The sequence below is a fragment of the Felis catus genome, chromosome X (genome assembly GCF_018350175.1).
Source record: "Felis catus isolate Fca126 chromosome X, F.catus_Fca126_mat1.0, whole genome shotgun sequence".
NCBI classification, from domain to species: domain Eukaryota; kingdom Metazoa; phylum Chordata; class Mammalia; order Carnivora; family Felidae; genus Felis; species Felis catus.
In genome coordinates, this window is record NC_058386.1 from 101,790,389 (window position 1) to 101,816,906 (window position 26,518).

The window sequence follows — 26,518 nt, forward strand, 5'->3', positions numbered from 1 at the left end:
ATTGATAATGGCCATAAGGATAAAGTAAAATGCTTTTTAGCATTATATGCTGAGTCATTTCTTGAATGTTATAAGCTATAACGTATTTTAATGAAAATGTGTTTCAACCCAGATACGGCCTCCAGATCGAAATACAAAACCATTTGAAGGGTCAAAACACCAAGGAAAAGGGAAATTGGTAAAATAAAGGCAAAGTTACAGATAGTTTAGACCAGACGGAAGAAAACAACAAACCCATCAGAGGGTTCTTGTGAAACAGACATGTCAGTTCTTAAAAGAAAAAAAAAAGTTTCAGATGACTTTGGCAAGAAGGGAAATAAAAGTAGTTCATGTTACGATAAATTACATGCTCATTATGCTTACCTTGGCTCAAATTAATAATCCTAATAATAATCTTGTTCCACTGATAATAACCATTAGTCTTGATTTAGATCTGTTAAGCAATGCCCTAGGTGTTTTCCAGGCTTCATGTCTTTTAATTAAAAAGAAAATCCATGGGCAAGGTATTATCAACATTCCCATTTTATAGATGAGGAAACTGAGGCACAGAGGCATTAATAAAGTCGCTAGAAAGTGAGAGATTGATTTTTGCTAAGTGTATGTATCTACAGTTAGTAAACTTTGTGTGAAGGGGCTTTGTGTGTTTAGATTCAATGGGGGAAACTCTCCATTTTTATTCTTTATATTAAAAGAAACTCTAAGTTCTTGAATTTTCTGAAATCAAAATTTGCCATATTCTGTTTCATTTCTTCACCGTATTGTGAGGCATTTACACTTTCTTTGTGAAGAAGGCAAAATGAACACATTCTACTCCTCTCATTCTATCACTTCCAGCACTTTGTAGCTCCCCTGTAATAACAGCCCCAGAAAGCAGGGCAATTTGGATCCATAAAAAGGAGGCACAAGAAAGCACTGAAATCAATGTCACTCAATTTTGGTGCAGATAGCAAAGTGAAGTAGGCCCTTTGCCCTCTTGAATAGTTTCCTCCCTAAACTTTTGATCAGAGAACTGGGCTCAAAATTCTCTCTCCCCTAATTCTATATTAATATCCATTCTGGTCAACTTTCTTTCTTTTTTTTTTTTTAATTTTTTTTTCAACATTTATTTATTTTTGGGACAGAGAGAGACAGAGTGTGAACAGGGGAGGGGCAGAGAGAGAGGGAGACACAGAATCGGAAACAGGCTCCAGGCTCTGAGCCATCAGCCCAGAGCCCGACGCGGGGCTCGAACTCCCGGAGCGCGAGATCGTGACCTGGCTGAAGTCGGACGCTTAACCGACTGCGCCACCCAGGCGCCCCAATTCTGGTCAACTTTCTACATGTGGGCTATATATAGTATGTCATGCCAAGGAGAATTATGGACTGAAATTATTTCATCTATAGAGTTTGGACACTACCTACATACCCTGAAGGTTGTAGGAATCGTTTCCAATTTCATAGCAGAGGAAAAGGAACATCAATGTCATTAACTAATGATACTGGTTTTGAGAGCCGGAAATCCCTACTCCCCTACTCATTTAATGCAGCAGCCCATTTGACCCCAGGCACAATGTATTCCTGTGAGTTTCTACTGCCTCTTCCAGAAAGTGCTGACTGTGGAGAAACTTGATCAAAACATCAAAGATTACCAGAGAAGCTGCATCTGTGCCCTTCGCAACCATTGATGAAGTACCTTAACCTCGCCTTCTCTCGATGCCTTACATATGGTCATCTGTCTTCCTGACTACTACTTCATATGGCTTATTTGTAAATTCAAGCAAATGTGCTTCTGACTGGCACTGATACATCACTGATGCCAAAATATCAGAGAGGATGAAGCACAAGGACATATTTTTTGATTCACATGGAAAATATTACAGATTTATGGGGAAGTGATGACAATAGCCATTCCATGATATCTTCATATAATCAGTATCCTTCCATGCCTCCCTTCACCAGATTTTATGACCTCAAAACTTATTTAAAAGAATTACTCTCCTGCTGACCTGAAAGACATAGTGGGGAGGTGTGGGGATGGGGCTGGGTGCCTGAACCACCTAGCTCTGACTTTTCATGTGCTGAATTTCCACAGTGTTCCAATGACCACTTACAGAGCCATAATGCACAGAACGTCTACTGATGTCCCATTGATATCGATGTGATTTCCCTCAGTGGATTGAGGCCAGCACAGCATACAGCCATTAGTATCTAAAGGTTATGTATAATGGATAATAGAGGAAAATGAAATAGCAGAAAGGAATTTGCACGGGAAACAGAAGCAGTAAATAGTTTCAGTGTAAGATTTTACTTGGGTTATACAGCAACTGCAAAGGGGGGATTGAAAAAAAATGATGACTCTGACAGACTCAGCAAGAGCTGAGAGTGAAATAGTTTCATATTTGGAAATGTAATACTTTTTTACTTTGACTACAGAAAGCCGTTTAAAAATCATCTTGTATGTTACAGTTCTTAAGTGACATCATTCACCTGCATGCTTGCTGAGGAATCCTTACCCTATCCTCCTGAGGTGGCTTGCAATATGGCAAAGACGGGGTAAATCGAGGAAGAGACTTTAATTGCCTTATCCAAAGTCACATAATGTCCAGTTCATGACAGAAAAAAAAAAGTTATGGTATTTGCCGTTAACATCTCATTTCGAACCAATTCAACCCACTGTGCTAGCACTTAGCTTGATAGTTCTACATCTAAAATAGCTCACAATAAATGATTTGAACAGATATCTTTCACCAATCAACAAAGCTTAGCTGCACACACCGTTGCAATGGATGACCAGGTAAATGTAGTTTAATTTGTAATTTAATAACAACAAAATTGGTGGATCTGTTTACTAGACCAAGAAGTCAGTGAGCTACAGAGTTTGCTGCAGTGCTGCAGGGGCAGCAAAGCCTAGTGTCAAAGAGGACTATGTGCTCTGCAGTCAGTCTACTCTGGCTTAAAGCTCAGGATCCCCACTTTCTAGTGAGGTGACCTCTTAATCTTATTATGACCTCTACATGACCTCTTATCTTTGCTGTGCCTCAGTATGCTCACTTCTAAACTATATATAATATCGATACGTGCCCTTAAGTATTGTTGTGAGAATTAAATGAGCTAATACAAGTAAAATGCTTAGCATCAATCATTTTTGTCGACAAATTTTATTGATAGGATTGCTTTGTGCCAGGCACTGATCTCGATGCTGGGATACAGCCACAAACATGGTTAACTCTGAGAGCCACTGAATTTTCATAGAGAATAACAGGGGTGCCTGGGTGGCTCAGTCGGTTAAGTGTCCAACTCTTGGTTTCAGCTTGGGTCATGATCTCGCAGTTCGTGAGATCAAGCCCTGCATAAGGCTCTGCGTTGACTGTGCACAGCCTGCTTGGGATATTCTCTCTCTCTCTCTCTCTCTCTCTCTCTCTCTCTCTCTCTCAAAATAAATAAATAAACACTTTTTAAAAAATAGTGAACAACAGTTATAAAGAGAATGATGATAACAACAACAACAATAATAATATTTAACATTTATTGTATACTTACTATGTTTTGGGTACTATTCCAACTGCTTCTGTTACATTAACTCATTTAATTCTCATAAAAACTCTATGTTATAGGCACTATTTTAGGCCCATTTATCAGATAAGGAAATGGAGGCCATAAAATGTTAAATAATTTGCCCAAGGTAACATGCCTAATAAGGGGCAGAGGTCTGCAAATCCATGTTCATAATGACTGCACTATATTGCCTTAATGTCATGTCGATATCATATGACATCGTTCACCCTATAAAAAAGGCAGACTTTGCAATGACTGAAATGTTCTATTTGCACTTATGAAATAAATAAATATATAAGCTAATTAAACAAGTCTCAAAGTATATAATAGAATTTTTGATACAAGGCCATCATAATAAATTTAAATGGAAACATAGGTTTGAACACCATATAAACCTATTAATAAAAAGCTTGCTATTATCTGGATTTGTTTATAGCGGGGTTATTAAGTCTTAGATCTAAAACATTATCTCTCTATACAGTAAAAGTTAATAGAAGATAATCCATAAGGTAAGAGTCTGTCTCATAATTGAACAAGAACATTTAAAAAGGCCTCTAATGAATTTAGACTTCTCAAATCACTCCTTGTTTTGAGTGATTCCATATTAAAATCATGTTTGTATTACAGTACTTTGTCATCCCCTAGCTTCATTCCTTCAGCATTATTCCTCATTACAGATTATTACAAACCAAATAAATGTACATGTTGGGTTATCCTAAAATGTGATAAAAGACACAATTTTGATATTATAGGTAATATTATCCATATTCAATAGAAGCACCATTCAAATATATTCAGATTGTATGATAAAAATATAAAAGAGATAATCATGAACATCAATATACGCTATGTTCCTATACTGTTGACATTATCAGTGACTTCCCTACAAAATAAATCTCTTTACTTAGCATCCCCTGTTCTATGACTCCTATAAAATCGGTTCTGTGAACTTTCTTATTGTTCACATTTTGAATAAATCTGAATAAACCAAACTCCCCTTATTGTTTATAATTTCAAGAAAGTCCAAATCTGTTTTAATCTACTTCTCAGAATCATATTCAGTGTACCTTCATGGGTAATTCTGCTTCAGTTAGGAAACCAGGTTAAACCTGAAAAGAAGTTACTAGTGCCATACCTGGGTAGAATCTTTCTCTACCATGATATTCTATTCGTTCTAGGAATAGGGCTTCCACAAAGTACATGTTTCTTAAGTTAATTTACATTAAAAAAATTTTTTTAATGTTTTTATTTTTGAGACAGAAAGAGACAGAGCATGAGCAGGGGAGGGGCAGAGAGAGAGAGAGAGAAAGACACAGAATCTGAAGCAGGCTCCAGGCTCTGAGCTGTCAGCACAGAGCCTGATGCAGGGCTCGAACTCACGGACTGTGAGATCATGACCTGAGCTGAAGTCGGACGCTTAACCGACTGAGCCACCCAGGCGCCCAAAGTTAATTTACATTTGTGACTGCAGAACCACTCGAGCAAGGAAATTAATGTTCAGTCAAAATAAAATGCCATCCAGAAAAATCAATACAATTTACTATCAAGTGAGGGAGACTTTAATCAGGGTGACTCCAGAACAATATTTTTCTTAAACGTGGAAAGAGTGCCTCAAGACTGTTTTCTCCTTTACCGCCCCAAACACAGTATCCATACAATTCTGCAAGCCATTTACCTTGTGAAAAGAAGAATACATTTTTTAAATCTCGGTGTAAAACTGAATTCTTGGGAAGAAATTATGTGCTGGATTTTCTGATAGCTTCCACATAACTACTACTTTAATGAAATTGCTACCTGAAAATCTGGTAGCAGTATTATTGTTTAACTATAATTTAAGAAGCTATTGTAGATTGGTACTTATGACTTCTAATGAGAAAACCATAACAACCTTTTAATTGAAGGGAAAATGGTTAACTACAGTAATTGCAATCAATAAGACTGCGTTAGTAGTATAAATATTTCTTCTCAAGGAGCATTCCTTACTCTCCTCAGCAGTATTTAAGGTTAGGAAGTGCAAAAAAAAAAAAAAACAAACAAACAAAAACCACCTCATTAGAAATCCGTCTGTTATTTATAATACTAAGGCTTGGTTCAAATTTTGGGCCCCAGAGTTGAGAGAGAGTCTCCTCCCCCACCTCCACCACAAGCGAAACAAGACTTTGAGAAGAAAAGAGGCATGGCAAAAAAGGCTTACCAATCACATAGGCGAGTAACAAAGCCAAAGTCACTGTGATTGCAGTGGCGCTCAAGGCCGTGCACTTCCAGTTGCAGCACCTGTAAGGTTTGTTAAAGGTAAAGGCAGGTCTGGAAAAGGTGCTTCGAGGAAGTGGCCTGGGAGGGGGCGAGTACACGGTATTGGACGTCAGAGGGTAGTTTTGACTGGCTGCACTGAAGATAGCTGAGGAGCCAGATCCATGTTTAAACAGGAAATGCCTGCAAAAAGGAAACAAAAAGTTTGGGCTATAAAACCAAAGCCAGTTGTCACAAAGACACCAAGTACACGAATTTCAATCACGCTTTGACAAAGCTCAGGAGAACCTGCAGTGTCCCCATGAAATTGTCATATACCAACAAGTTAACTCCAAACTGCCTTTGGTGGTCTCCTTTTGTTTTCTCCATTTACACTTTTAGGAGGCAGAGAGAGGTCTTCTGTTCCCTGACTTGCTGGCTAGTGAATTTCTCAAACCCTTGAGTGTTAACGTTCCACGTTTGATGTTATTTGCTATACTGCTCCTTTTCATTAACTATGATACTCAAGAGTTGATTCAAAAACAGAAATATCATCTGGCATATTTGAAATCTGACTGTCTTAGAAACCAGTATTTTATTTAGAGATTAGCTTTCACAGACATATTTTCAAGCAATATTCTATTATAAAAGTTGTCAAACATACAGCCAAGTTGAAAAAATTTTATGTAAACACTCATATACTCACCAATTAGATTCTACAGTAGACATATGACTGTACTAACTTTACCACATATTTCCCCATCTCTCTGTTCCTGTCTTCATCCATCAGTCCATCTCAGTTTTTAAGCACTTCAAAGTAAATTGCATACATCAGTATACTTCCCTTCATATATTTCAACTTGCATATTATCTGGAGTTCAATATTTTTTACAGATTTTTAAATATAACATTTATACATGATGAGTTGGACTCTTTTAGATTCCACATATAAGTGGTATCATACCATATTTGTCTTTCTCTGTCTGACATATCTCACTTAGCATAATGCCCTCGAGGTCCATCCACGAACTCATAAAAACAGAGAACAGAATGGTGGTCACCAGGGCCTGAGAGGTCAGAGAACAGCAGGGATGTTTAAGGGCATAAACTTGCAACTAGTAGATAAATAATTCCTGAAGATATAATGTACAGTAGAGTCATTACAGACAACAATATTGTATTAGAATCATCAACCTTGCTAATAGAGATCTTAATTATCTCCACCACAAAAAAGAAATGATAATGATGTGACGTCATAAAGGTGTTAACTAATGCGACAATGGCAATCATACTGTAATATAAATGGATCAAATCAACAGGCTGTACACCTTAAACTTACACAATGTTGTATGTAAATAGATTTCAATAAAAAATGATACATGATGAAATGCACAAATTTTAAGTGTACATTTGCTGAGATTTGCCAAATGTAATCTCCTTTGCCACATAAACCCTTATCGAGATACAGAACACTCCCATCACCCCAGGATGTTTCCTCCTGCCTCTCTAAGTAAATCCTTACCCCACTTCCCCCAGACAACCACTACTTAGCATTTTTTCTACATGCATTAGTTTTGCCTGTTCCAGAACTTCGTGCTGCTGTCATGTTTGAATTACTACAGGATGATTATTGACTGCTCATGACTATTGTAATATAGATATTTCATAAACAGTAATGATTTATTGCCATGGAAGGACTTGCCAAAAACAAATACATGGAAGTATGTTTTCATGCACATGTTTTACACGTACTGAGTGCTGTGTGCCATGCATCGTGCTAAATGCTTCTCTCACTCTTCACTCATAGGAAATAGGCTGCATTATGATCCTCATGGTGCATTTAAGAGCATGGAGGCCAAAAGGGGTTTAAGAAATTTGCCTAGCGGGGCCTGGGTGGCTCAGTCAATTAAGGGGCAGACTTGATTTCGGCTCAGGTCATGGTCTCATGGTCCATGAGTTTGAGCCTAGCATTGTCTCCGTGCTGACAGTGTGGAGCCTGCCTGGGACTCTCTATCTCCCTCTGTCTCTGCCCCACCCCTGCTCACTGTCTCTGTCTTTCTCTCAAAAATAAATAAATAAACTTAAAAAAAAAACTTGCCTAAATTCACCTAGTAAGTGAATGACAGAACCAGAATAGGAGCCCAGGTCACTCTGGCTCCAAAGTCCTTAATCTTAACCTCTCTCCTGTGCCACCAGGGCAGTAAAATGCACTGCTAAGCAAAAGACATTATGGTGCTACATTTTAATGTACTACTACAACACAAAACCCCTCCACAAAATAGAGAGCCAACATCACCTTGTCACATATGACCAAATGCACAAATCATTAAGCCTACATTAAGAATGCTTTCCAATTTCCAGTGTTAAAGAAGAAAATCATATATGCTTAAAGGAGAAAAGCATATGTTTAAAAGAGAAAACAACTACCTAACAAGCCAGTTAATGAAAAATCTCCACACTAGAGGATTTTGCTTTAGTATCATGAGGGTAAAGGTTATTTAAAGGGCAGGGTTGCTGAGAATAGAACACATTCACAAACCTTTCTGGAGGGCGATTTGGGATTATGTGTCAGAAGACTTTAAATATGCATATTCTTTGCTGAATAATTATGCCTAGAGGAATTTATCCCTAGGAAATTATGTGTCTGACAATTTCTGTAACAAGTTGTTCGTTGCAGTGCTATTTGTAATAGCACAAAATAAACACCTAAGTGCTCAATAATTGGTATTTGCTTAAGTAAGCTATTTTACAAACACATAGTAGAATACTATACAACCATCACAAATTGTGCTGTAAAAGAATATTCACTAGGAAAAGTGTTTACAAATATCACCAAGTGAAGAAAGGCAGCTTCAAAACAGTATGGGCAACAAGATACAATTTTTAAAATAAAAAAAATATGTTCATGGAAAAATAGTAACTTGGGTTACCTTTGGGATAGGAGTATTTTTTTTTTTTAATATATATTCTCTGCCTTGAGCTTACATTGCGTTTGTAACAAGTATCAAGAAGATGGGAGGTGGGGTGAATGGAAAAAATGCACTGCTTAACACCAACCACACTGTAGTCGGTTCTATTTACATAAACATGATTTGCTGAGCACCTAGGAAGGCTAGACACCGAGGCACCTTATGTGCAATTTTTTGATTCTCATATGCGTATGAGGTTGATACTATTCTAATCTTATAGATGATGAAACAGACACCAGAAGAGGTTTAGTAGGAATAAAATGGTGGTGATAATAGTAGTTATCATAATAATGATAATAAGAGGTAACTTCATTAAGTGCTTACTTGTGCCAGGCATTGTTCTAAATACTTTATAAACTATTAGATCATTTATTCTTCCCCAAAACCCCATTAAAGGAAATATCTCCATCTACAGATGAGAAAACCAATGAACAGAGAGGTTCAGTTTTCCCTGGTCCCACAGTCAGTAAATGGTGAAGCTGAGTTTCAAACACAAGCAGGCTGGCCCCAAAGCCATTGCTCTCAACCACTACATGACACTACACTATACTAGGGTTATGCAGTTAGCGGACGTGGTAAGATAAGAACCCACACCTGTTCGGACACAGAAGCAGCATGTGGATAATACTGAATTGAGTCACACTTTTACCCTGTTTCTCTTGGGACCAATGACAAGCGTGAAAATGCCGGCTACAGACTCACAGAGATGTAAGGAAACTCAGTAATCTTCTAATAGCCCAAAGCCCTGATTTTGCAGTTAGCAAAACTGAGGCCCAGAAAATGAAATGGATTACCTAAAAGTAACATAGGTAGTTAATGGCATAAATGAGCTTGGAATCGGGGACTTTCAAAAGAGAGTGCTATTTCCATCCCCCTATGCTACCTGCTAACCAGTCTTCACCGGGTTACTACCAGGTTCTAATCTCTTGGGTTAACTGATCCAGGCCAAATACAATGTGCTCCGACAGTACTATGTAATACATGTCTATTTTTCTTTATGTCACATGTTCTTACAGTAAATTTTAAAGACCATCTTAACTATTCTGGATGAATAGGGAAGCATTACAAAGAAGCTACCCTTTAGTTGTTAAGAACATAAAGGAGTTATTGCTGCTTCTCAGGGCACCTAATGTATCCCCAGAATGAAGAAACAGTATATAGTAGAAATAAGAATAAATATATTAAAAAAGTGACTCACAGCATTATGCTCGTCCATTTAATTGTACTTCCTCTTTAATCCCTGAAATGGTCTCCTCCATTTACAAAGAGGTGAATTTCTTCTTTAATGCCTGCTTAGCTCTCCCAGGCTATGTTTTCCCCTTTGGCTATCTAATTTACTAGAGAGCAAAAAGTGTAGCACTTTAGAGACAGCAGAGTGGAGTAACCTCCCCATCTCCTCACCACGACCTGGTAGTTACTCTGGAGGTGACAAAATGTCACTTGGATATAACCAGTCCTGCACAGCAACATTCTGGTATGTTCCTGTGGGGTAAAAGGGAAACCCAGCAGTATGGGGTGTTTTCTTCACAGTGATCGGAGATAAAATCTTCGATCCTTTGCATATTTATGAAGGAGAACAATTGGATTTTAGAGACAATGTAAGTGGCCCCGTATGTTGGATATTGATTTGGTTTGGTATATCATTAAGGGGGAGAAGAAAGACAAAGAAAGACAGAGAATTGTTGGCTATTATGATGGCAATTACAAGCAATAATCAATATCCCTGAGCACTGTAATTTCATCGTGACATACACCAAAGGATTTACAAATGCAGTTTCATAAGTAAAATATTACAGCATAATGAATAAATTCAGCAGTCACAGCAGAGCAACATTTACACTAATTCGTATTTGAGTGGAATCCAAATCACAGTCCTCAGTGAGGGTAGATAATAAAATGAGTTCATATACTAAGGTTCCTGTTTTCTTATTAACAAGCTGAGATTAAGATTCCATGCTCAAGGAATCTATACTTTGATGTGCATCATGAAAAACAGCACTGCAAATGCTACGCATTGTCCTAGGCCTTGCAATCCATTGTTGGAAAGTGAAACTACTGCCGAAATGTGTTTTCATAGTCCCCGAAAAAAGTAGGAGCATAAAGACAAATGCGCAGTGCTAGACTTCAGCTATGTGCTCATAAAATCAGATCATCTGTCTAAGCACATTGCTTTTCCCTGGGGACCTGAGGGTATACTAAAATGTTGCTATCAATTTCATACAATTGGGTTTTTTGCACAGAGCAAATGATAAAAATGCGGTTCAAGAGTTTATGTGTAAGTAGTACTCTCCTTTGCATCTGTTTTAATATTCAAGTTCAAATTTAAAAAGGAAAAGCAAGATATTGCCAAAAGGAAATGGGCATATAAGGAAATTGAAAAAAAAAATATCTTCGAGACTGATGAGACCCAGTGGTGGTAAGTGGGAATATAATAAATGCTCCTGTAAGGATTTTAAAATCATCTATAAAAAAGGGGAAAATGTACTCTCTCTTTTTAAACCCCTCATGCTACATAATTCTGAGGGTATCTGTTAGCACTAAATAATGTGATTTAATGTGGCACTTAAAATTCTATAGGAAATAGACAGAAATCTACAGCTTTCTAACAACAGATGCATAAATAACCAATGAAATTTTTTCTTTTACATCTTGTAAACATGCTTATGAGACGAATAGCTAAACCTGTATTCCCTTAGCTATAAGCATTTGACTCATTTTTATACCCGGAAGAAGGAATTCAACTTATTTCCAGTTCGCAGCTGAGGCTGATTTTTAAAAATAAAATAAAAAAGAAGATTGCAATGAAAAAGCCTTGAGTCGAGTTATTATGGCCAAATTACATTCAGATAGAATGGTGGAATTTAGGCATTTCTTATTTTTTAAAAAAATTATTAAATGCATTTTTATTGTGATTAAAAACCACAAAATATGAAATTTACCATCTTATTTAGTTTTAATTTTAAGTGGACTCCACGCCCAATGTGGGGCTTGAACTCAGAACCCTGAGATGAAGAGTTGCATGCTCTACTGACTGAGCCAGTCAGGTGCCCCCATCCTATTTTTAAGGGTATAGTTCAATAGCATTTATTGTTGTGAAACCGATATCTTGCAAATATGAAACTCCATACCCATTAAACAACCTCCTTTTTCCCTTTCCCTCAGCCCCTGGGAACCACCACTTTGCTCTCTCTTTCTATGAATTTGACTAGTTTAGATGCCTGATGTAAGTGGAATCATACACTATTTGTCTTTTTGTGACTGGTTTATTGCACTTAGCATAATGTCCTGAAGGTATCTCACATGTAGCATAGGACAGGGTTTCCTTCCTTTTCAAAAGGCTGGACTCTATTACATGTAAATACAGTACCACATTTTCTTTATCCATTCATCTGTCCACGGATATTTGGGCTGCTTCCACTTCTTGGCTATTGTGGATAATGCTGCTACGAATATGGGTGTGCAAATATCTCTTTGCGATCCTGTTTTCAATTCTTTTGAATATATACCCCCAAAGTGGGATTGTTGGATCATACAATACCTCTCTTTTTAATTTTTTGAGGGACCTCCATATCATTTTACATGGCAGTTGCACCATTTTACAACCCCACCAATGGCACACAGGAGCTCCATTTTCTCTACATCTTTGATAATACTTGTCATTTTCTATTTTTTTTTTTTTTGATGGTAGTCCCTAATGGGTGTGAGGTGATAGCTCATCGTGGTTTTGATTTGCATTCCTCTGATGACTGGTGACGTTGAGTATCTTTTCATAAGCTTATTGACTATTTTTATATAACCTTTGGAGAAATCTCTATTCACACGTATTTATTCTTATGTCCCTAAAAACATACATTTTTTTAAAAAAATGTCATGCTGGGTCACAGCCCCATTTTCCTCTCTGACAAGAAAACCCAGTGTTATTTTGCAGAAAAGTGTGTTTACTAGTCAAGATTATCAACCTCAACATATCTAGTTTTTCTTTAGTAGCCCATTCCTCATACTCCTTTTTAGAATAAATACTCCTCCAAAGAGTATTTATCCAAACTCTTCTTGAATCTCAGTGGAATTACCAGCTTGGACAACCTCCTGTGGTAACAAATTGTATTTCCCTACTAACAGCTACATAAAGAAAGATTTCACTTTATTTGCTCAAGGGTTCTTTCTTCCAAACTTTAAGCCATTCCTGCCCATACATCTGCTCCAAACATTACATACTGTTTATAAAAAAAAATTTATCCTCTCTCCATGTTGTCCATAATTTTAAGTGTTTTTTTTTCTTTTTAAAGAGTTTCAGGATACCTATCTAAGCCTTAATTTTTCTAGGCTTAAGCATTAGTCCTACAATTTATCCTTGAATGCAATACTCTATATAGTCTAGATTGGTACTGTAATTTTGCAAGTGGGGTAGTTAGTAGCTAATGGGAGAGCTCTTTTTAAACTCTTTTTGTGGCTATTATTCCCTCTCTTCTTTTAATTAGAATATCTGCCCTGCCTGTATTGTATATTCCTTGAGAGCAGGGACCAAGTCTTAATTTCTAGGTATGTTGTCTCATACTTCAGAGGTACTCAATGAACATATATTGATTTGTATGATGACTTCGCTTCTTCTAAAAGGCACTTGATTCACTGTGCGGAATGAATGAGGCTTGGGAACTCTAAAATAAGTTTCACTTGTGAGCACATATCTCTTGGTTTATTGAATGCAAAAGGACAACCATAAGCTTTCATTTTGTTTTCACATAATCTAAAAGAAACAAGTCAAAGAAATAGTTGATTCATATTTCACCTCTTTTTTGTAAGACATTTGGGTAATGAAAGAATTATTGTTAATAAAAAATATTAAGTTAAAAATAATTGTTTCTAATAATAATGGCAACAGCAACAACATCTATGTGCTAGGCACTCTGCTAAAGTACTTTGTGCTTCTTTCTCACTGAATCCTCACAATAACCCTATAAAGGAAGATGGTACTATCCATATTTCATACTTTAGGAGGCTTAGAATCAGCTATTAAAGTTAAATAAATTTCCCAAGGTCACCCAACTGGTAAGTGACATAGCTGGGAATCTATTTCAGTTTTGTTGATTACTAGACATAAGCTACATGAGCTTAGGAATGTCTGACTTATTTACTGCTGTATCCTAAGCATCTAGAATGGTGCCTAGCAAACTCCATAGGTGCTCCATAAATATTTTTAAATTCATGCACGAACAATAAAACACATTTACTTAACCACTGTGCACATAGTAACTCATGATATCACTGATAATGTTAATCATTAAGGTAATAAAATCTTCTTAATTCACATGATCATCTGGCATTTTCCTTTCACAGTGAATATATGTAAGTTTGGCATTCCACTGAAGATGTTTTTATGGAAATATTTGCTTCAACTCTTAAAATTACAGAAATGACAAACTGATATCAGGAAGGTACACCGTGAATTGTCATGTCTCCTTTTTTAGAACATGGGAGACATCAGAACATCTTTTATGTAATAGTGTATCGAACTTTCCTATATAAATTAAACATTTCTATAACAGGATATTCAGAGATAAGTTGGAACTAGGAGTGCTGGCATATATATATATATATATATATATATATATGTATATGTATATATATGTGTATGTATATATATATACACATATATATGTATATACATATATACATATATATACACGTATGCTGGAGAAAGAAATTATCACATATTCTATATTTGATCAAGTTGCTTTAGTAGGCCCCAACATAGATTAGAATAAATAATTATCCTCTACTTTATAATAATGCCCTTTGAAGACACCCTCTCATTCTCATTTTCCAAGGTAGATCCATGCTCTATAGATGTAACTTCAATATAAAAAATTGGTATTGGGGTGCCTGGGTGGCTCAGTCGGTTGAGTGCCCGGCTGTTGGTTTCAGGTCAGGTCACGATCTTGTGGTTTCCTGGGTTTGAGCCCCATGTCTGGCTCTGCGCTGGCAGTGGAAAGCCTGCTTGGGATTCCCTCTGTCCCTCTCCCTCTGCCCCTCCCCTGCTCGTGGCCTCTCTCTCTCTCAAAATAAATAACTAAAACTTAAAAAACATTTCTTAGGGACCTCTGGATGGCTCAGTCGCTTAAGCGTCTGACTTCAGCCTAGGTCATGATCTCCCAGTTTGTGAATTCGGGCCATGCATCGACCCGGCTGTCTGCTGTCAGCACAGAGCCCGCTTTGAATCCTCTGTCTGCCTCTCTCTGTCCCTACCCTGCTCGTACATGCTCTCTCTCTCTCTCAAAAATAAACATTAAAATAAATTTCTTTAAAAAACAATATTAAAAAATCCTACACCAGTTGAGGGGCAAATATCAACTTACATATTTTCTATTAATGTAAATGTTCTTGTATTAAAAGGCTCAGACCAATACATAAAGATTATTTACCTAGGTAAGTAAGTACCAATTTTTCATTTTCTTTATACTGAATAGTACTTTAGGCCCTAAAGTATGGTGTGAAAGCTGTGATCCCTTCAAACTCAAAAAAATTTAGAAAGCTATTGGTGGGTGAGATTTTCAATCCTCTTATGATTGTACATACATCATCTCCAAGAAGGAATAGTGGAATGTCACTTCAGAGTTTTCAGGAGATCATCTCCTAACAGGGACCATTTTAAATGGGAATAAATAGGTGACCTATGCAAAATTTATGAGCACATGTTTAAAACTAAACCAGATCCCAAATTTTCTAGGAATTTAAAAATTTTCTTGATTTTGCAAAGAAATTAAATTATATTTCTCTTTACAAAACCTGAAAGTCCATTCCCAATTTGCCTTACCAGAGCAACCTGTTGGTTTCATAGACTTGGTTTCACTGGCTACTTGGCTTATTTACTTATTTATTTTTTTAGAGGAGTGGGTAGTGGGCAGAGTATTATATACCTTGACTATCTTTTTATTCATCCTCATTTTCTACAGATAGGTATTTTCTTCATTTATTTTATGAGCCAGTTGACATGGCATACATTTCTGTATGATTTTTTTTTTTCTCATTTTTTTTTTGTTTTTTTGTTTTTGTTTTTGTAGGCCCCGGAGGCAAAGGGTGTTGTACTGTACCGATTGAGAGTATTTACTGAGCTCACACGATAATAAATAATTACAAGAGCTGGCATTTGTGGCAGGCGCTATTTTTTTTAAATTTTTTTTTCAACGTTTATTTATTTTTGGGACAGAGAGAGACAGAGCATGAACGGGGGAGGGGCAGAGAGAGAGGGAGACACAGAATCGGAAACAGGCTCCAGGCTCTGAGCCATCAGCCCAGAGCCCGACGCGGGGCTCGAACTCACGGACCGCGAGATCGTGACCTGGCTGAAGTCGGACGCTTAACCGACTGCGCCACCCAGGCGCCCCCTGTATGATTTGTTTTAATTGAATAGTAATCTATATTAGCAAGGACACCTTATTTTAAAGAAAGAGGGTTTCAAAATAATTACAAAGGAGTACAGTAAGGAGAGATCCTAAGCATTTCCCACTAAGCTCTTCAGGTTGAAAATATAGGTTATCATTCTAATGCACCTTTTGAAGGGTGTTGATCAACATTTGCCTTACATTAGCTTTCACTGATTTGTAAGTCTTACTCATATTTGTACATTAAAGGCAAAAAGGTGGGGTGCCTGGGTGGCTCAATCGGTTGAGCACCCAATTCTTGATTTCAGCTCAGGTCATGATCTCAAAGTTGTAGGTTTGAGCCCCTCATCGGGCTCTGTGCTGATGGTGTAGTCTGCTTGGGATTCTCTCTCTCCTTCTCCTTCTGCCCCCTAGCCCCTCCCAAAATAAATAAATAAATTCTAAAAAATTAAAAAAATAAAGGCAAACATGCTTTATAATGCCATAAAATAATATAAGAAATGCCACTCACTAAAATTAACAACTCAGGCAATGACAGATGTTGGTGAGGATGAAGAGAAAGAGGAACCCTTTTGCACTGCTGGTGGGAATGCAAATTGGTGCAGCCACTCTGGTAAACAGTATGGCAATTGCTCAAAAAATTAAAAAGAGAACTACCCTACAACCCAGCAATTGCACTGCTAGGCATTTATTCAAAAGATACAAGAGTGCTGTTTCAAAGGGGCACATGCACCCCAATGTTTTATAGCAGCACTATCGACAATAGCCAAAGTATGGAAAGAGCTCAAATGTCCATCAAGTGATGAATAAAGAAGATGTGATATATATATACATATATATATATATATATACACACACACACACACACACAATGAGATATTACTCAGTGATCAAATAGAATCAAATCTTGCCATCTGCAACAGCATGGATGGAACTAGAATGTATTCTGTTAAGCGGAATAGGTCAGTCAGAGAAAGACAAGTATTATATGATTTCACTCATATGTGGAATTTAAGATACAAAACAGATGAACATAAGGGAAGGGAAGCAAAAATAATATAAACACAGAGAGGGAGACAAACCATAAGAGACTCTTAAATACAGAGAACAGACTGAAGGTTGCTGGAGGGGATGTGCGTGGGGCAATGGGCTAAATGGGTGATGGGCATTAAGAAGGGCACTTCTTGGGATGAGCACTGGGTGTTATATGTAAGTGATGAATCACTAAATTCTACTCCTGAAATTATTACACTATATGTTAACTAATTTGGATTTAAATTAAAAAAAAAAAAAAGAAATGTCACCAAAATCAGTCCTTTAACCTATCCAGTATAACATTTCTCTGAGGGACAAATTGACAAAAGGCATGGCTGTCCTGTGAAATATCAATCTCAAAATCAAAGAAGTAGCCTCAGGCAGAAACTGCTCCTCACCAACATCCATGTTCTCATTTCCTGGGCACACAGACTACATTTCCCAGTCACCATTTCCATTAGGTATGGTCATGTGACTGAGTTCTGACTAAATCGAAGTGTGAGCAAAAGTGCTGTCTGATACTTCCCGTCTGCTCCCCTAAAACCTTCTCACCCAAGGAACCTTCTCCCCAATCTCTTTACTCATCCATTGGCTAAAAGGGTGGACTCAAATATGGAAGGAGCGTAATACATTCATTCTATGGAATATTGTGAGGTCAGATTAAGAATTTTAAACCACATAAGCATATTATGCTGATCACTGACTCTCAGCACAGAGCCTGGACAGAGCATCCTTACCCACGACTGACCCCACTCCGCATTGCTTGCAGTCATAGTTAATTGGAGCAGAATTGGATAGCCAACCTCGGAGACAATCATATTCTCTTCCCCTCTCTCTCCCTCTCTCAGAAACCTAGACACTGAAACCTAGTCATCTAGGGAAGCCAAGATGCAAGGTCATGTTGAGCCAGAGCTGGAGTTACATAACAGTGCAACAGACAAACAAGTCCCATCTAAAATGAAGCCTGACAAGAGAGAATACGTGCAGAAAGAAACAGTGATGAGACATCACACAGCTCTAGAAAGCAAAAGAATAATGGAGACAGTTCCATCTTTCATTAGGCAAAGCTGTACTCAATGCCTTCTTCCTTCCCTGTGAAATTATCCTCTACCATTTTTTAAAAACATCCTTTTTACTTGATTTACTTTTAAGGCATTTCTGTTCCCGTTAACCAAATAATTTCTAAGGCAATAAACAATTTTCCATGTTGGGGGAAAAAAAACAGAATTCATATATACAGTACAACCACAACTATTTGCTGTCCCCTTCCACACAAAAACAAAGACAACTAACTCCCACTCTGTATCCCTATTCCACAGAGATCTGATCTAGAAGAAAACATGGAAATCTTAATAGTAACTATCTTTGGGTAGTGGAATTTGTAGTTATTTTTCTTTGTGATTTCCTGTGTTTTTCCTATTTTTGAAATGAAGGTGTACTACTTCATAAGGTCCTTCACGATATAGGTCTCTCCACCTCACTACTGCTATTGTCTCCAATGCCCTCTTAGCTCTGGCCACCCTGTCATGTGTGGTTTCCCTAATGTGCCATTTGCTTTCAGGCTCCTGTGTCCTTGTAAGCTTTTCAGCAAAGAACAATGTCAGAAGAGTTAATAAATGTCCAAGAGTAGCGTAGATCTAAAGCAAACGTAGGAGAGAGAGAATAGAGTGAACATAGGGAGAATGAAGAGTGTAGAAGAAAAAGGAATAGAATCAGAAAGGAAATTTGATTGATAGATAGATAGATAGACAGTAGATAGATATGGCTATATATGCAAGGGTAAATTAGGATCATTTGCTAGTTGCTTAGAAGGTCACTCTGGGTTTCCTTGTCTACATCTGATCCAAATAGTCAGAAGTGATATACTGCTTTTTTCCATCTTTTTGCATTCCTAGGAAACAAACCAATTAAGTATATATACAAACTAGTATACATTCAATGTGTCAAAATATATTCCTCTTGCTTAAGACTCTTACAGAGAAATGCAGGATATGACAAGTTAATTGGGAATAAAATTATGAGGAGTGGCCACCATATGAAAAGGAAACTAACTGGCAGGGGTGGGGAGACCTTAGAGCTAAATGAATTGTTTAGTGGTTGTTTTAGTCTATTTGGGCTGCTATAACACAATACCATAAGGTGGTTGGCTTATAAACAACAGAAACAGGTTTCTCACAGTCCTGGAAGCTGGAAGTCCAAGATCAGGATGCCAGCATGGAAGGGTTCTGCTGAAGGGTTTCTTCCGTGTTACAGACTGCTACCCAGTCTGCCATGGGCAACTAATGTGTCTTGCTGTATCTTCATGTGGTGGAAGGGGCTAGGGAGCAATCAGAGGTCTCTTTCATAAGGGCACTAATCCCATTCATGACAGCTCCACCCTCAGGACCTAATCACCTCCCAAAGGCCCCACCTAATACCATCATCTTGGGCATTAGGTTTTCAATATATGCATTTTGGGGGAGGTCCAAACATTCAATTCATAGCAGTGGTTTCCAACACAAATTATGCTTTAAACTGGAGAATTATCTAAACCTACCGACAAAGTCTTCAGAAGAAGGGAATGCGAAGAGGGAAGATGGGAAGGGAAAAAACAAACTGCTAGAATCTGAAGAGGGGTTGACAAAAAGTGAACGGGCAAGGAAACAAAAGATTTTGCATCATCATTATTCTCAAAGAGCCTTTCTCAGTTGGGGATGAATTGGCCCACAGGGGACATTTGGCATTGTCTGGAGATGTGTTTGGTAATCATAACCAGGGGGAGGCCACTACTGGCATCTAGTGGGTAGGAGGCTAGCGATGCTGCTAAACACCCTATTATGCATGGGACAGACCCCAGAACAATGGATTATCCAGCCTGAAGTGCCAATAGTGGTGAGGTTGAGAATCGTTGGCCTAAAACTATTCCTCTGATTGGAGCATGCATTTTTGAAGTATTCAGCCTCCCTCTGGGGGTGGGGGGGCGGAGGGGAATCTGTCACTCTTTAAAGGCTTCCAGGAAAAGATTTTCTTGCCAGGCACTCAAGATCTTATCTTCCTCCCAAGCTCACAGCTGTTCTTCCCTTGGGGCTATTTGCACTTGGGATTGGTCTATTATCCAAACAAATACCCTAACCCTAGGGCCACAGAACACAAACAACTCACCTATAATTACCTCAAACATTTACCCTTGCTAACTAAGCAAGGAAACCTTTGTAGGTATGGAGACTAGAAAACATCTTCTACTTTCAATTTTTTAAATTGCTGTTCAAAGTGTACCTACCTCTCACAAAGTGTCACAGGATATAAATCCAAAATCTGAAATACTGATTAAAACATGCAAAACATACAATCATGATAGCAATTAAAACAACATTAACTCCCTTCAGGTTAGGCTACCTAAGAAACAGTCAAATTCCACTTTGTGCCATGCTCTAAAGCTCAAAAACTATAATCCCACTTGAATACAGGAGAATTTGTAGAAACCAGGCCTTCCTTGCTGGGAAATGTTCTCTCCCTGGTTCCCTGCAGTGTGGATTCAAGAGAGCAAAGAAGAAACCCATTGGCTTGCTTTAATTATTTAGGGGCAGCACAAGGAGATAAACAAGGTCAGGTCAACTTCAAGAATACAATGATTTCATGCACTTCTCTGACTTCTAAATATACATCTCTATTTGGCAAATATAATATTAAACCTAAACTTGCATTTTCTCTGCATCATCGTCAATGCTTAGAAAAAGTTATCATCATGGATTTACAGGATGCAGTATAGAAATGGGTGGTTGGAACTTTAAACCCAATCCAGGTTGTATTTTTATCTTTGAATAAGAAACAAAATAAAGTTATATTTATTTCTTAATGAGACAGAGAATGAAAAATTGAAAGAAAATACTGAACCATCTGCAGCTTGGCAATATGACCCAAGGCAAGGTAGGCTTCTTTAAATTTTTTTTTTAACGTTTATTTATTTTTGAGACAGAGAGAGACAGAGCATGAACGGGGGAGGGTCAGAGAGAGGGAGACACAGAATCAGAAACAGGCTCCAGGCTCTGAGCTGTCAGCACAGAGCCCGATGTGGGGCTCGAACTCACGGGCCACGAGATCGTGACCTGAGCCGAAGTCGGATGCTTAACCGACTGAGCCACCCAGGCGCCCCAAGGTAGGCTTCTTTATAAGGTGCTGCCTCTTGAATCTTGTCTCTACGGAGGGTTTTGTTCGAGGGTTTTGTTCTTAAATTCGTTCACTCCGCAAACTTTGATTGAGCACCTGTATCGGGTAGAACATGTTCACAAACTAGTCTTGCACTGGCCTAAGATCAGTTTCTTAACTATGCTTGTGTGCCTTTATCAACACCCCCGGACAGACAGGGATGTGTAGATGGTCTTCCTCATTTCCCCTTGGCTACTGGAGATTTTGAAGGAATCATGGCTTAACTTATCATGGCTTCATTTATCTGACTTGTTAGGGGACCTCACCTAGAATCAGTAATCCTGCAATTAATTAGAATCCAATTAACTGGAAAGCTAAACTGAACAGGATTCTTTCAGTGGAGGAGCAAATGACAAGAAGGCAAGCCACAGAATGATAAAGTAAAGGCAGAAAGGACATCAAATAAATCATTTAGCTTTATTCCTTTATCGGACTGTTGAGGAAAGTGAGGTTGGAAAGGAAGAAAGAGACCCTATCAAGGTCACACAGCTATTTAGTGGCAGAATTGGACTCAGACGCAAGATTTCCAATTCTAATTCCAGTGCTTTACAACTACTCACAAGAGGCCACCCCAAATTTTCAAAGAATATCCTGGGACCACTATACATTTTGTTCATTTTATAGTATTTTCTATACCTGACGGGTTGTACAATAAAAAATCCTGTTCAGAATGGCAACCCTGCCTTACCGTAAGATTTTCAATTATAATAGATTAAATTATGATCATTTGGATTAAAACGGAAAGTAGATTCATATTTAAGAGTGATTTTCCACAAGAATGGCAATTTTTTAAAAGTTCTATTTCACCTTAAGCTATCCACCAAATCCAATTAACCAGAACCCCTAGTTTTCTGGGCATTTAGGCTCATCAAGATTTTAATATAAATAGAATAAAACCTAGATTACATCTCCAGGCAGAGGAATTTAACTGAACTATAAATATTCACTGAAAGACAAAAAGGAATAACTTGGGGTTCTTTATATTCCAGAGAAATATTGTTATAGTGCAAAGAATACCAGATTGGTTGCATGGAGACTTGAATTCTAGCTCCAACTCTTGCTCTACACTGCCACATTGACACATTAGTAAAATTCCCCACAACCTAGTGTCCTTATCATTAAATTGGGCATAATTTCTGTTAATGTCTACCTTGCCAGGGCTGTGTAGAGTTTAAAAAGAAATAACCAGTAAGGGCTTTGAACAAGAAGTTATACATACACACTTATATATGCACATACACCCACATGGGCACACAGACATACGTGCACATGTATACAAGACATATCTAAAACCTGAGTCTTTTGAAAATGACAAAAAATATTTAGCTGCCAGTGTAGACACACTAAAAGGCAAACAGCCATGTTACCATAAAATTATCTAAGTTAAAGATACTATTCAGTACAGTAAATGAAAAATTTGAACGAATAAGACTGCTATAGATTAAAAAAAACAATTATTTTAGTCAAAAAGTAGGGGAAATAGCAGATTGTGAATGTTCTCTTCCAGAAGAAAGTCAATTTACTTAGGAGGCTAATACTAAGCCACAAAAGGAAAGAATCAATGATATCTGTGTTTTTAGGTTATACTTGATATTTTGATAGTTGAATAGGAAATAATCATAAGTTATCTTTTATAATATCAATGAAAACCCTGTGTGTACATATGTCACTATTAAGTATCTTCATCAGTAAAAGGGGACTGCCTAGTGTTTTGTGTATGGCAGATGGAGACAGGAAGTCTAAATTACATTCTTGGCTGGGCCAATGATAGCTGCTTGCCCATGGAATTACGACTTAGATTTGAGCCAACTTTAAATAAGGGTGTGAGGGTATAATGCCACCCTCTAGCATAAGAATAGAAAAGGCAAACTTCTTGCACCTAAGGAATTCATGATTCCCCAAAGGTGGTGACATCATCAGCCCTTGTTGAATCCTGGCAACCTGGGAAGCCTGTACCACTGTGTGGGATCATGCTGTTTTCTTCAGCGTTATGTGACCATTCCTGCAAGTTGCCATATTCTTTACCATCAAGGAAACTTGATCTTTAACTTGGTTGGTTGGTTTCTTTCTGTCAACCACGTCACCAGCCGGGGAACTACTGTGTACCCCTATACCGAATATAGTTTCCCCACCCTCCATCCCACCCACCACTGTTTTTTCCTCCTTCCAATTTATATGGAAGTTTTGCCGTAATTCAGCTTCCTCTCGATCTGCTCTTCCATTTCAGATAGTAGCCTGCCTTCTGTTTCCATTTTCTTACCACTAACCAATTCCTCAAACCCACTGCAGTCTAGCTTCACTCTTACCACTCTGTTGAGATCGACCGCTTCAAAATCAAAAAGTCTGTAGTTGACAAAATGAAAGGTCTCTCCTCATCCACACTCTAGTGGACTCCTCTGAAGCATTTGAAAACCACGATCACAATCTCCTTGAAATTTTTTGTTGTTTCTTCTCTTCTATTAGTATTAATCCTCAACCACCTATGCTGGTTTGTTTTCCTTCATGGACCTAAGATGTTAAGTGTTCTCATGGTTTGGTTTATGGTCTTCTTGCACTAAACTCTGTCTGGGGTTTTCAGTATTTCCTCCTTCATTCATGTAAATTCAATTATTATGTCTACCTATGAAACTCTCCATAATTCATGTGTATCATGTGCTCTGGAATCAGACAGACATGCAGTGGAACTAGCTCCATTAATTACTAACTAGTGGCCTTGTAGCAGATTGTTCAACTTCTCTAAGCCTCAGTTTAAAAAAATAAAACTTGGCATAAATGTGATAATGACTCGATGCAATGTTTGGCATATAGTAAGCATTTGGTAAGTGGTAGGAGGAAAACTTTTCCTCTCTTTCTTCTTCTCCTGGGACCCAGATTCTTATTTTCAACTATTTATTGAATATTGAGCTTTTCCAATATGGATGCCCCACATAAATGTTTCAATATTTCCCAAACAAAACTCACTGCCTGCTTCTACCAACTACTATTTCTGATTTCAGAAATCTGCTCCATCTGTAATTCCCCGCTCAGTTACTCTGTCTGTCCATATACCTTACAAAAATTTTGTTAAACATCATGAGCTAAGCACTGAGGAATCAAAGTAGAAAAAGAAGACATAGTCCTTCACTCAAGTTGCAGCAGGGAATAAAGACAAGTAAATAAAATATTTGGAGTGCAAATACACAATGGAATAAGGTCTTCATAGACATACACACAGGATGCTATGAGCCCACAGATAAGGGAAAATTCCATGAAAGGTGCTGTGGGGAAGTGAAGGCAGGTAAAAAAAAAAAAAAAAAAAAAAAAAAAAAAAAAAAAAGCTCCGAAGAGGTATCTTTGGCTTCTCTCCCCCTTCTCACATATTACATCTACTAGACCACAAGTCCTGCGATACTATTAGCCTCAATATAATTACATTTTAGGATAAAGGCAATCTCCCCCACTAGAATGTAAGCTCCATAAGGCAGGGATTTTGTCTGCTTCGTTCTCTGCTGTAGCCCCAGCAACTCGAACACTGGCTGATCCATGGTGGGCACTCAACAAATATTTGTCAAAATTGGTTTAAACTTATTTACACTAGAATTAATTTATCATAGTATTTACATTCAACTGTTTTTCATGTAAACTATTCACATTATACACATGCTTATATCCTCAGATATCACACCAAAAAAGATTAACAGAATGGAGAAGCAGATGTTACTGTTTATTTGCTTATCTGTTCGCCAAAGGGGGCAATTCTTTTTGAGCTTTCCTGTTCTTTAAATGGAATAGTCGGTACCACACTTCCACAATTCTTGCAGAGGCATTTCAAAGACCTCAAGACTTAACCTGATCTTATCTTTTGCTTTTAAAACTACAAACATTTTTGTGTTGTGGAATTAATAAAGAACCAGCTGGATTCTCCCAAAGGGAGATGTTTAGTAGAATGTCTTTGATACACACGCGCGCGCGCGCACACACACACACACACACACACACACGCAAACACACACATCTCTGCAGAAATTAAGGAGAATAGTTGACAGGAAAATCATTCTTTGTTACTTCAAATACATTTCATACTTTTAGTAAAACATAACAGACAAGTGTCTATTAACTTGACACGGCAATGAAAATATTTATTATGATTAACTGGATAAGTAACTTTGTAGTCAATGAGGTTTTTAAGAACTAGCTTCTTTCTTAATCACAACCAGATATTTCTATTTTAAATATACAACCCATGATAGGTTAAGTATATATGATGGACGGGAGACAAAAAGGGTGGTACAGAGGTTCCTCTAAAATTTAATTTTGGTTTGCTACACTCACATATTTCATCAATCAACTCATTTTTTTAAATTCCCTAAAACATCTGTTTAGATTCACATTTGCATTGCTAAAAAAATCTCCTCCATATTAAGACCAGATTTCATCGCACCTATGGTGAAATTTCCCTTCCTTAAAAAATGAAACACATTATGTTTGCCTATGGTTCATACTTTGAAATGAAAATGAAAATAGTCAGATCAAAAGCATTTTTAAAAATAACATCACCACCAAAGTGACTAGAGACTGTATCATGATAATCTCCAAAATATTGCTCTTCACTGCCTAAGCACAATCGACTATTATAGATCTATTTTTACTCTGAATTTGTAAAATATATTTTTAAGACTACAGAATTCTCCTTCATGTAAATTTAACATATTCCACATCCATCATTTGGTGTAGGCTGAAAAGCTTGGTTGATTCCTGTTCATCTGTAGTAAACAGGATTTATAGGTCATAGATTAGTTCTACGAAGTCTTTTCCTGTCTTAAAAAGAATCTTTAAATCTGTGGCTGAAGATAGATTTTGCTAACCCCAGTGCTGTTAAAGGATTAAAGCATGAGATATTGTTGGATCTAAGCACTGAATATGTACATTCTGAGCCCTTTTTTTCCTCTAGTCATTATTGAAAGAAAAAACTATGTCTCTAAATCTATTTTTCCATTGCAAATGTACTAAAGAAAAAAAACCTACTTATGAAAGTTAGGTATATTTTAGCAGCACTATATAACAAAGAAATATAACTACCACTGGAGAACTTACATTTATGGGTTAATATTCACAGAGTATTATTCCATAGATATCACTACTAATGAACGTTGCTTCCTATTTCCCCAAGATAGACACTAGCTCTAGAAGTCTGGTAACAAGCATGGG

The 26,518-nt window shown here is 37.5% G+C and overlaps 1 protein-coding gene across 3 annotated transcripts in view; it reads right to left on the bottom strand.

The window, feature by feature from the left end:
* Window positions 1-26,518, bottom strand: part of TENM1 (teneurin transmembrane protein 1) — a 786,286-nt gene that overhangs the window by 307,677 nt on the left and 452,091 nt on the right. For all 3 annotated transcript variants that reach the window (XM_011279454.3, XM_011279453.3, XM_019824255.2), the window contains one exon: window positions 5,729-5,967. In XM_011279454.3, the coding sequence (XP_011277756.1) occupies window positions 5,729-5,967 (239 nt within the window). The remainder of the gene's footprint in view (window positions 1-5,728; window positions 5,968-26,518) is intronic.